The sequence below is a fragment of the Pteronotus mesoamericanus genome, unplaced genomic scaffold (genome assembly GCF_021234165.1).
Source record: "Pteronotus mesoamericanus isolate MK-2021 breed Mesoamerican mustached bat unplaced genomic scaffold, CSHL_Meso_final contig_94, whole genome shotgun sequence".
NCBI classification, from domain to species: Eukaryota; Metazoa; Chordata; class Mammalia; order Chiroptera; family Mormoopidae; genus Pteronotus; species Pteronotus mesoamericanus.
In genome coordinates this window covers 2,536,502-2,549,508 of record NW_026555285.1, presented here as the reverse complement: position 1 = coordinate 2,549,508, position 13,007 = coordinate 2,536,502, and the positions used below count along the sequence as shown (strand labels likewise).

At 38.7% G+C, this 13,007-nt stretch overlaps 1 protein-coding gene across 2 annotated transcripts in view; it reads right to left on the bottom strand.

Annotated features, from left to right (window-relative positions):
• Positions 1-13,007, bottom strand: part of EBPL (EBP like) — an 83,654-nt gene that overhangs the window by 32,135 nt on the left and 38,512 nt on the right. The window contains exons 2-4 of one of the 2 annotated variants that reach the window (XM_054586610.1): positions 12,648-12,717; positions 6,074-6,212; positions 4,438-4,790 (exon numbers count right to left, since the gene is read on the bottom strand). In XM_054586610.1, coding sequence (XP_054442585.1) covers positions 4,550-4,790; positions 6,074-6,212; positions 12,648-12,717 — 450 coding nt within the window. In that variant the 3' untranslated portion in view covers positions 4,438-4,549. Of the gene's footprint in view, positions 1-4,437; positions 4,791-6,073; positions 6,213-12,647; positions 12,718-13,007 lie in introns of those variants that run through there. The other variant, XM_054586611.1, reaches the window with a different exon arrangement.

Genomic DNA, 13,007 nt, shown 5'->3' with positions numbered 1-13,007 from the left:
TACAGCTGAATGAATCATCACAAATTATAACTACTGCTCAAATGAAAAAAATATAGAACATTACCTGTATCTCAGAAACTTCCTCATGACTTCGTCTCATCACTACACACACAGTCTTCCACAAAGGCAATAACTGTCCTGATTTCTAACACAATAGTTTTATCTGTTTTTGTACCTTTCATAAATGGAATCATACAATACGTATTCTCTTGGTCTGTCTTTGATTTACCATTATATCTGTGAAATTCATTCATGTTGTTATGGTCCCTTATATGTATATACCACAACTTATTCATGTAGGTTGTTTCTAGTTTGGGGTCATAATGAATAACAGTGCCATCCTGGTGCACATAGTAAGCATGTCTGTAAAGTACATACCTGAGTCAGATTGCTGAATTATAGGGTAGCACATGTTCAGTTTTAACAGTTATTTCAAAAGAGTTTTCCACTTTGTATTCCCACCAGCAGTGTAGGAGAGTTCCAGTTTTTCTACATTTTCACCAACACTCATTATTGTCGGTCTTTTTATTTTTAGCCATTTTGGTAGGTGTGGAGTAGTATCTTATTGTGGCCTTATTTGTCAAACTGTGTGGCTGGCTATAGGGGACACGCCACTGTGGGGGAGCGCTGCAGAGAGCACAGCACTCCCTGAAACCTGAGGGAAACTGTCTGGGGCCAGCTGAGGTAGGAGCTGGGCTCTGAAACCCGCAGAGCCTGTCCCGGGGTTGTCATGGATGAGGGGGACAAACACAAAAGTACAAACACTTCTCTGTCGGGAGAGCAGACGGGGGCACTTCTCTCCTACCAGAGAAGGCTGTGGCACATCCCCCTAAAGGGAAAGGCCCCGTTGCCCCTTCTTTTAAGGCTTTTATTGAAAATCTTATCAGAGGGGTATAACAGGAAAGCATACATATACTCATTACATTCACAAGATAAGTTTCACAGAGACTAGATACCTTTAGGAAAACAAGTGACAGGAAATCAGTGATTTACATGGGTCTGAGAGGGAACAAGAATCAACAACAGAGACTATCGATAAGGGGGAAGCAGACTTAAAGGTGTCTTAAAGATATAGGGTAAAAGGTGTAAATAAACCAAATGTCTTGACAAGGAAAGGGGTGTAAATAATGTGAATGTCCTTCGCAGCATGAGCTGACCAGAGATTTGAGGGAGGAACAGAGCACACTCTACAGAATTTATTTTCAGGCCTGATTAGATTACCTGGGATCTATCAGATCTGATTTAGGGCTGTTTTTCCCCACTCTCCTTGTTTCAAGCCTGAGCCAGGCAGGGGAAGGAACCACCAAGAGATAAGAAGACTGCTTCTCAGCTGCAATGAGGACTCTGGCCACGTCCAAGCCAAGCCGAGGGGTGTGCGAGCCTTTTTGCCCCTTCTCTGTGTCCCGCAATTTCTCATCTGCTGCCAAAATTGGACCAATTGACCAGCCATGGCAAAGCAGAGAGGCAGGGGCTATGCCCCTGCCAGGGGGACAGGCCAAGTCTCCTCAGGGAGCCTGTTTCTCCAAGGCCTCCTGATTATCTCCAGCCTTGGGGCCCTCCAGCCTGTCGGCAGGGTTACATCTTCTGAAACCAGACCAGGCATTTCCCAACACTTATTATCATTTCCCAAATTCCCATTTCGATACTATCATGTGAAGTACTTATTCAAATATTTTGTCAACTTTTCTGTTAGATATCATGTCTTTTTCTAATTTATTTACAGAAGTTCTTTAACTAGTTGGAATGGGTCTTTTGTTAGTTACAAGGACTGCAAATATATTCTACCTTTTGGCTTCCTTCTTTTCTCTCTTTACGGTGGCTTTTGATAAACAGGAATACTTCATTTTAATGTAGTCAAACTTACCGCAGCTTTTTGTATCCTTTTTAAGAGTATATATTTTTTTCTGCTTGAGGATTTATTGTTTACCTTTCATGTTAAAATCAACAGTTCACCTGGGATTGATATTGTGCATGGCGTGAGGTAAGAATCAGCATTCGTTTTTTTTCTCTTATTGACATGCAACTGACCTGACACCATTTATTGAAAAGACCATCTTTTCCTCATTGTTCTGCAATGACACCTTTGTCATAAATCCAGTTTCTAGATATCAGGTCTGTTTCTGGACTCTCTAGTCTGTTCCACTGGTCTACTTGACTATTCCTGTGCCATTACTACACTGACTACTGTAGTTTTATATTAAGACTTGATGTCTGGTGGAACAAGTTCTTCAACTTTGTTCTACAAGGTTTTCTTAGCTTTCTTTTCTTTTTGCATTTCCATAAAATACCTTAAAACCAACTTGTTAATTATTATTTTTAAAAAGTCTGTTGGGATTGGTTTGAATCTATACTTAGCTTGATCAATTTGGGGATAATTGACTTCTTTACAACACTAAGCTTTCCAATCCATGGACATGACCTTTCTCTGCTTATTTAGGTCTTAATGTCTCTCAATGTTTTATAGTTATTTTTCCCATGTAGGCCTTGCACGTCTTTCATTTTTCTCTAAACACTAGATTTAAAAAAAAAAAAAATATCCTCACCCAAGGACATGCTCATTGATTTTAGAGAGAGAAAAGGGAAGGCAGAGAGAGAGAGAAACATCAATGTGAGAGAGAAACATAGATCAGCTGCCTCTTACACAGGCCCCAACTAGGGATGGGACCCACAACCTAGGTATGTACCCTGACCAGGAATCGAATCCATGACCTTTCAGTTTACAGGGCAATGTTCCAACCAATTGAACCACACTAGCCAGGGCAGAATGTTTTGATGGTATAGTAAATATGAGAAGGTTTTTTCTGGATCCTCTAGTTTGTTCCATTGGTCTATTTAACTATTTGTGTGCTGATACCACATTGCCTTAATTAATGTAGCTTTAAAATTTTTTTAAATTCTATTTTAATTGTTCATTGGTGAATGTGTTTTTACTTTTATGAAAATGAATTGTGTTACTCAGTGCTTCCCTACATGGTGTTCCACAAAACACTATCCCACTTGTTAATTTAGTTTCTTTATTGTGGGACTTCTACAGCCTTTAATGTGCTAATATAACATCTCTCAAACTTACTTTGGCTATACTTATTCAATTTTCAACAAATATTATAGTCAGGTATCAATCAGGATAAAAGTGTGGAAAACAGAAATTATTCTAGGTGTTTTAAGCAGGAACATTTAATACAGGATATGTGCCTACAAAAATCACTGGGGGCTGCAAGAGCAGGTGCTTGGCTAAGCTTATAAGAATGACTTCCAGGTGACCACAGAGTAGATGCTTCCAAGGGAGGCACTACCAGTGAGGCCACCACTCAGCTACTCAGCCCATAAACTCTTTATTCTTGATGCTCTAACCATAACTGCTTGTCAATACCCAAGAATGTGAATATTTTGTGCTCATGTCAAAACCCTCATATTTCCATGACCTTACTTGTCACCACAAAACAACAAAAGAAAAAACAAAACAAAAACCAAGGGACAGTTGCACCCTTCCACCCCAGATGTCTCACAAGTACCTCTGAAAGGCAAAACCAATTTTGCACCCAGAACTATAATCTATAGCCCTCTCTGCAGGATGAGAAAGAAACCTAGGAGGGCAAAATGCAGACTGAGCTTTCTGAGCAATAGTATCCACCACAAATTATCAAGGGGCTGGTATTATGAGCCAAACACTTTTCCAGGCAGAGAATACATCTGTGAGCTTAGTATATAGTTAAAAAGGCAGGTGTTTAGCAAGTTAACAGGATACCTGCTTCCCACCTCTGACAGAATTGCGATAAGCATCTCTCCAAACTAGTGTTTTATGAAACAATATGGTCATGTTTTCCTCTTGGTACTGAAGTGACACATTTGTGCTTCACTTCTATGAATTCATGTGTGATGTTCTGGCATACATTTGGCATATAAACTTTACATTCATCTTATTTCTCACTCTAATTTTCCCTGTGCTCCTAAGTTCTGATTTAGTTTTAATCATAGTACATTTAATCAAAAATACCTGTGTACTAGGTATTTTTGTAGGGTAACTCAAATCTTCATTCTAGAAAAAAGGCATATAAAGATCAGTCATTTGTCTGTGTGAAACCCCAAAGTCACACATAAGGATTTGGTCCACTCACAAATTTGGACTGCTGTCATTTTTGTTGGCTTCACAAATTTGATAAAGTATAAATGTAATATAGAAGCATTTATCTCATTTCTGGTTTCACTTTGGTACTGAAAGACTAATGAGAAGATTAAAAGTTGAAGCAACATGTTTTTTTGAATAAAAAATTAATATAACATGCCTTACAGTATATTGTGATCATTGGTTTTATTAATATATAATAATTAATCTTAGCCATAATATTCTATATTCCTATATTGTAATTTAATTAGAAAAATAAACCAACAACAAAGCCTTGCCACCTTACAATCAATTTGAAGTAAGATGTTCAGGGATAACATACAAAAGAAAATGTAGACAGGCATGCATTTAATTTTGACCAAACAAAAAGGTTTGATATATTTTGGCTCATAAAGCAAGATGATAATATTTATGATTTTTAAAAATTCACTGGAACTTTTTCTCTAAGTTGGTTTTTTTGTGATACGTTTTCTTGAATTCCATCCATGACTGCCACAGTAAGAGTCCTGGGATCAGAACCCACACACTATTGAAAAATACCAGATAGACCCAAAAGTAGAGCCAATTGCTGTTGTTGAGGTTGGGGCTTCCCATAAGCCAGTCTGGAGAGAAGGTCATCCACCCACCATACAATTCACACACACATAGAGTAATCTGTATGAAATGCCTGTTAAAGAGAAAGAAACAAGGGATGAAACCACCAGCTCAGTACTCTGAATAATGACATCTTTTCTTTAATGGCAGCATCAACACAATCTACCAGGACAGAAAAGCTCTCTGAAGTTGGACCTCAGTTTGTGTGTGGTGCTCCTTTGATGGGACAAGTCAATCTAATTAATGGAGACCAATGTTTTCCTTGAAGAAGCAACACTGTCCTTTCTAGAGGACTATTCTCAGAGTTAAATAAAGTCATTCGGGTATCCTGTCCAATTCTTAGGAAGATATAGTGGACCCTGGATGTGAATCTCACTATGAGCTGTAGTTTCACCTGCTGAAAAAGTGATAATAATAATAGTTTCTCCCTCAATCTTGTGGAGATTAAATTAGATAAATAGATAAAGGGCTGAGCATTATAATAAGTACTCAACAATGCAGGTATTATAAATGTTTGAAATAATAAATGGGTGCATGTAACAAGTCTACAACTAAGATCATGGAATCAAAGATATGTCAAGGCATGAAGGAGCAATTTAATTTTGACTGCTAACAACCTATGAAAAATTGGGTGGGAGAAAAGTGGAATAAATGACCTCCGAAGTCTCTTTCAAGTCTGAAATTTAATCATGAAACTTTATATAAGATTTATTCGATACAACATGGTAGAAAACTGAATGCAACTGTACACATCTGACATTGTTTTAGGGAATCATCCCTAGGTTAGCAACCTATTTGTCCCAGGTCACTTTGTCCCTAAGAAGGAGAGGAAGGAAAAGAGAAGGAGGGAGGTTCAAAGTATCAGAGTCTGACTGATGGATGGCCAGTCTTCCACCTTTTTCCTTTCTCTCTGCATACTTCTGCCTTCTTCATGCCCTCCATAACCTGAAAGGATTTATTATTTATCTGGCATGTCTAACTCAAAACTGCATAAGAAAATTTACTTTGTATTGAGTGGAATAGGAGTTTTCTAGAGTGATTTGGGGGAAAAAAGGGTAGAAATATTACCCTTTTATTCTTCAAAATATTGGTGGCAATCATCTAGTGCTGTTAATACCATGCTTGCCTATACAATTGACTAGGTTATTACTACATATTTGTCATATTTTAATTTTTGAATGGCCTGAAATTATCCTACTGCCACCATGATCCTTATCTAATATCAAACAATTTTTGTTTCTACTCTACTTTTTGTCTAACAGAGAAATGTGTTCATAATCTACTACAAATGTTACTTAGGCATTGGGACCACTAATGTTTTTCCTTTTTACAGCAGGACAGGAGAAGGGCACTTACCGATAATACTTCTCTTTGACTATGGCATAAATAAGGACCAATGCGAGAGACCCATCCAGGATAACAGTCAGAATTTCCAAAGACACGATGGTTGGGTCAAAATTAAGCCATCTTGCATCAGCTTTGCCATATTCTTTCCCTAAAAACAACATTTTTATGACAGTCAATGAAAATGACCTTTTTTTTTTTCTTATGGAGGCAATAAAAGGAATAGCTGCCATTTTCTCTACATTTTTCATAATGCCTTAGGGGAAGGCAAGAGAAGCCCTGAGATGAAAATGCATTTGCCACCCAACACAATAATAATATGTTATACTGGTAAAATAATTTACAGTTTCCAGGGTGCTTTCACATGTGTCCTCTTCAACCCTCCCTTTTAGAATTAAGATTTTTAAAAAATTTATTGGCTTGGCCAAAAAGTCTGTTACGTTGTTTTCTGTACGAAGGCTCTAGCAGTGCTTAGTTGTCTTTAACTTCATTCAAAACAATTTTGTTAGATTGTTTGTCATATCAGCGTGCATTTAAAAAAAACTTTCAAAATTGGTGAATTTTTGTGCAGCCATTTTAATATTGAAGATGGAAGAAAATACACAACATTTTTGGTGTATTACATTTTATTATTTCAAGAAAGGTAAACATGCAACTGAAAAGCAAAAAAAAAGATTTGTGCAGTGTATGGAGAAAGTGCAGTGACTGATTGAACATGTCAAAAGTGTTTGTGAAGGTTCTTAGTACTATTGACATTTTGGCCAAATATTAGCAGCACCCCTGGTCTCTACCCACAAGAAACCAATAGTGGGAGATAGCCCATGTACTCATAAAGTTATTGGTGAAAATGAAAAATGTCTTTTATTTTATGGAAAAAAACATGACAGACTTTTTGGCCAATCTAATATTTTTTTAGAGGGGGAAGGGGAGCAGAAAGTGAGGGAGAGAAACTTCGATGTGAGAAACACCCATCAGTTGCCCCTTATACATTCCTTGATCAGGGCCTGAACCCACAACCCAGGCATATGCCCTGACTGGGAATCGAACAGGTGACCTTTTGCTTTTCAGGACTATGCCCAACCAACCGAGCCACAATGGTTAGGGCTTCACCCTTCCCTTTTCATTATAAGTAGCAGAATTCTAAATTAATTCAACATAGTCAGATTTTACAAAGATTATCTTCAATAATTATCTTGGTAAATACAACATAATTCCTTACTTTGAAATTTCAATATAAAACTGTAAGTATAATTTAGATGCATGAAAATTATTAGAAAATGCTTATTGAAAATTACATGTTTATTAATAACTGAAGAGAAGTTAAGTGCTAAGGGGGCAGAAGGGAAGGGAGAGGAATAATAGAGCCTGAACAACAGAATGAAACCAAAATGGACAAAAGGGGTACTTCAGTCTGCTACAGGGACAGAATTCATTAACAACAGACATGACAAAAACTGTCAATTGTGCTGACTGGTGGAGCGGGCATGCCCTAAGAAATTTTTCCAGACCCCATTACTGGGATAGTTATTCAGAAAGTACCATGAGATATGAAAGCCTTTAGAGCTAGACTGAGAGCCATGACTGGGTGAAGCCATATTCCCCTCCTTTCTTTTTTAACTTTCCTTCTTTCTTTCTCTCTTTCATTCCCATCTCCCTCTCTCCCTCCTTCCCCTCCCTTCCTCCTTCCCCTCCCTTCCTCCTTCCTCTCCCTTCAGCCTCCCTTCTGGCCTTCACCGTCCCCCCACCCCGACCGCCCCTTTTTTAATTTCTCAAAGTAATGCATTTTGGACCTAAGGTGTCAAATAATCAGAATCCAAAAACAAAAATCCCCACCTCTACTCTCCCTTTAAATACTGTTTCCCATCAATTAGAAAAGGTACAGATAGTAAAAAATTAGTGACATGTTCTGATTGCTCTAAACAGCACAAAGCTCTAGTTTCTTACTGGCCAAAGTAGGATGGGGTGGAGGGGGAAGGGTTCTAATGAATGGCTTTTTTGAGAGAAAGGATGGCCAGTAAACAGGATTAGCTATTTAATGAGATAATACATAGACACATGCTGAAAGGAGATTCTATGAAAGTCCAGATAGAACCAGCAGGTCAGGAAGCTCCAGCTTGTCCTTAGCCAACCACTAGCCATGAACAAACTAGAAAACAACATAACAGAGACAGTAAAAATTCTTCCTCTAAATTTAAGCATACATGCAATAGGCAAAATGTACCCTCTAGTGTATCTAAAATCTAACAAAATATCATAAATAAAATGTTAATGGTTTAGGAATTAAGAAATTAGTGGGTGTTTAGACATTCAGAAATATAACACCATTCATTCATTAATTCAACAAATCTTTTGGAGCATATGGAAGGCTCTGTGCTAGCAACAACTAGGACACAAAGTCTGCCTGCAAGTGGCTCCCATTTTAGTGAGGTCAAACCATGTGATGAGCAATGGTAGAAGTATGGGGACATGGAGGAAGTGGCACCTGAGCCAGACAAGGGAGATTAGGTGTTCTGACCACTTGTTTTCACATCATTGGTGAGCGAAGGATTTTGCCCTAGGGTTATGGGGATGACACAAATACTACACACAACACTGGACAGATGAGACTAATGGCAGTTTCTTGGCCACATATACTCACAGCCTGGGGGAGGAGGGCACTGCACCATGCAGTGCCATGTAGGGGTTTGCACTTGGAAATATAGTGAACAAGGAGGGGCTGTGAGAGGCAGGCTGTGTAGTAACAAAAAGGTTGGGTAACCTCTGGTTCTTGTGGCAGGACAGCTGGAGGTGATTGGCTCATTTGAATAATTCCAATGGCTGGCAGGGAGCTTAAGCCCACTGCTCAGAGATGCATGGGCATTGTGCCCAGTCCCACCAAAGAGGGTTGTTTGGCAGAGGGACCTTAAGTGAGAAAGCAGGGTGGGAAAGGGACTTACAGTTAGGTTATTTGAGGCCCTCTGGATTTTACTAGATATCATCAAGTCACACATAACATTGGATCTGAATTTCAGCCCTTACACCGCAAGGTGTTACCCCTGAACTGGATGAAGGAGAAGGGTGTTTCAGGGAGGAGCATGTGCAAAGGCCTGGAGCTGAGAGAATGCAGTATGTCTGAACCTATACAAGAGATCTGTCTGGAAAAAGTCCAGCCATTGTTAATATAACAAGAATGGTCCGTGGGACATCGATGTAACCTGGTAGCCAAGGAGAGTAGACTGGAATGCGCACATGTGAACAATGATGATTTCACTGTACTAATTACTGGGGGGCAGTAGACATCCTTGAGTAGGCATGTGTACTCTGTGGCCATCACATTCAAAATGAATGAGCAAATAGAGCAACAAATCTGCATCAAATTTTGCATTAAGCTTTAACACTTCTCCACAGAAACTATTCAGATGACTCAGAAGGCAACAGGTGATTGGTAGCTTCATCACAACAATGTGCCTACTCATACATCATGTCTTGTGCAAAGTTTTTTGTTGAAACATCAAATCACCCAGGTGACTCAACCCCGCTACAGCCCAGATTTGGCACCCTGCAACTTCTGTTTTTTTCCCCAAACTACAATTACCTTTCTAAAGGAAGAGATTTCAGACCATCGATGAGATTCAGGAAAATACAACAGGGCAGCTGATGGTGATTGGGAAAACTGTGTGAGGTCCCAAGGTACCTCCTTTGAAGGGGACTGAGGCACCATTGTCCTATGTACAATGTTTCTTGTATATTCTTTAATAAATATCTCTACTTTTTATATTACATGGCTAGATATCTCGTGGACAGACTTCATATTTAATTCAGCAAAGCTGAAGAGATAGTTACGGGAGCCAAGGTTAATGCTGGAGAGGAAAGCAGGGATGGGGGTGGTGGATAGTAAAAGCAGGACAGTTATCCATCCATTCCAGTGTATCAAGTCTCTGGTACCTCCTCATCTATTGCTTAACCTTGACCACCTCTTTGCTGGTTAAATGAAGCATTAATAAGCCTACTGCTGTGATCATTATCATTTATGTTGTGTCTGCCAGGTTTAGGCAGAGGTGGAGAGGGAAGGAGACATAATGTACTAAAGGCAGGACCCAAGCCAGAGCTGCGCTCTTTACCACAGAGTAGGGATTAGGAGATGATAGGGGTGACAAAGACTTTCTTACTCCTCCGAGCCTCTTCTTGACAAGCCCTCAACTTTGGGCTCTGTTCTTGGCCTTAGACTAGTTTTAGCAAGAATCCTGCTGAGTCAGTTTAGTGTAAGTCGCCCATTCTTACTGTCTTTCTTTTCCAGTTTTACTGAGATTATAATTTACATAAAGCACTACATAAGTTTAAGGTGTACAGAATGATGACTTGACTTACATATATTGTGAGATGATTACTATAATAAGTTTAATCAGCATCTATCATCTTACATAGATTTAAAATAAAAGAAAAAAAATTTTTTTTCTCTCTTTGTGATGAAAACTCAGGATAGCTTTAGGGCCTTAACAATTTACAGCAGTGTTAACTATAGTCATCATGTTGTACCTTACATCCTCAGTAATATTTATCTTATAACTGGAAGTTTGTACCTTTTGACCATTGTCATCCAATTCTCCCATTCTCTATCCCCTGCCCTGGTAACCACAAATCTGATCTCTTTTTCTCTGAGTTTGGGTTTGCGTATTTGATTGTTTTTTAGGTTCCACATATAAGTGAGATCATACAGGATGTGTCTTTTTCTGTCTGATTGGTTTTACTTAGCCAAATGCCCTCCATCCATGCTGTCACAAATGGCAGGTTTCCTTCTTCCTTTTTTTTTTTTAATGGCTGAAAAATATTCCATTGTAAATACATTTTCTTTATCTATTCATCCATAGTGAACACTGTGTTGGGTATTGTAAACAATGTTGCAATGAACATGGGGATGCAAATATTTGATCAAATTTCTCATCCCCCACCCTCTATTATTTTATTACCCAGGCCTGCCTTCAGCAAGAAGCCTGTTAGTGGGTCTATCAAGAATCCTCCTAGGCCCGATGTTTATTCTCAGTAATTTTCCATCCACTGACCTCACTGTGCTCCTTGGTTATAAATTTCCACCTGTCTTCAGAATTGTTGTATTTGCAGTTGAGCTTGATTTCTCCCCTACTGCAAAGCCCCCACTGCATTGACCCTTTCTGAATAAAGTCTTTTTACCATCTTTAACAAGCGTCATGAGTAATGTTTCTTTAACAGGGGCTACATAATATTAACAGCCCAGCTCTATATTCTGGTGAATCAAAAGACAGCTCACAGATCAACATCAGGATGCCTTACTACAGACCCTCTGAATCAGAAAGTGTATTTTAACAAAAGTCCCAGGCAATTCGTGCTCTTTAAAGTCCAAGAAGCACTATTTTATATTATCTATTGGATTTTCACTTTCTCTAGAACAAAGAGCACCTTCACTTTTTTAAGGCGAAAATGTAGATTGAAGATGACTGATAAAAATTGACCTAGATATTTGCATTTCATGGGATTGAGCCAAATTTGGGCTATTCCTTTCTCTGATGCCAGACAGGGCAGCTAGGACAGTGACAGGCTGGAAGCTCCCGGCCCTGGGCTTCCCCAGCAATTCTTAAGCACAGTTTATTCCAGCTTACTCACCAAAAGGGTGCACAGCTGCATTTTGCTCAGTCTCTGAAAGAGAAGGAGCTGGATTCTACGTGTGGGGCTCAGGCTCCTTGAGCTGTTTTTGGCTGGGACCTGAGAGGCACTAAGGTGGACACACTTTGCTTTGAGAAGCACTAACTCTAGCTCCATTCTCTAGAAGAGTTTCCTAACACTAGTGATGAACAGTAGTCCCAACACAGATCCTGGCTGTGGAATATGATTTCAGAATCATGGAAGAAATGACATAAAAAAATGAGGTATTTCAGATGCAAAATCTGAAAGAAGTTAGCCTGTGCAAGCAGTTTTATGATAGTGGCAAAGTACCCTGTTGTTACACTGCTCATTTATTTGTCAGTGTTGACACAGTACATGGGAAGCATTCAATGCTAACTGACTGAATGTTGAATAGTGTGCATGTGGAGGATAAGAAAACTAGTTAATATCTCTGTTGAACAAGACTTTTGGAAATTATCTGCACAACCCTATCTATACTTACTCATATATATATATGCCCATTATATGAAAGTTGGTATTAAAAGTGTAAAAAAACCCCACTTTAAATACTTCAAACTCTTTAACTTGCACTTGCTACAAATATTTTTAATATACAGCTTTATTGAGATATAATTCACATGCTATACAATATAATTACTTGATTAAAGTATACATTTCAATAGGTTTTAGTAAATTTACAGACTTGAATCACCACAATCTGATTTTAGAATATTTCATTACCCACCAAAAGAAATCTGTACCTGTTATCAGTCACTCTTTGTTTCTGTCTGACATTCACCACTCGCTGACAGCCACTAATCTATAATCTGTCTCTATACATTCACTTATTCTGGACATTTTATATAAATGGAATCATACAGGTTGGGATACAGGTACTTGCTTAATTGACAGTCAAACTTGCAATAAATTTCCTGAAACATCTCAAATGCAAACATTTAAAATTACTTACACAATGAAGCAATCAAGCCATCAGAGTCAGCAATGTTTCCTGTGAAAGACAAGTAGACAAAAGGGCCTTCCTAGAGAGAAAATGAAAACATGCTCTAATTTAGCATCACAGCCCTTGGATGCACTGCAAATATATGGCATTGCATGGAAGCATCAGTCTGCCCATCCCACCGCAGCTAGTACCCTCAGAGCACTACAGGTATACAACCCCCTGGGGTGCAATACTGGGATGTGATCCCTGACCTTGGAAATGGAGAAGTGCAAAGCTAATGTTTATATAATAAATGTTATTTTTCAATAATTGGCATGATAAAATCAGGTGTGTTCTTATGAGGAAAAATAAGTAAAAAATTTTGCACAA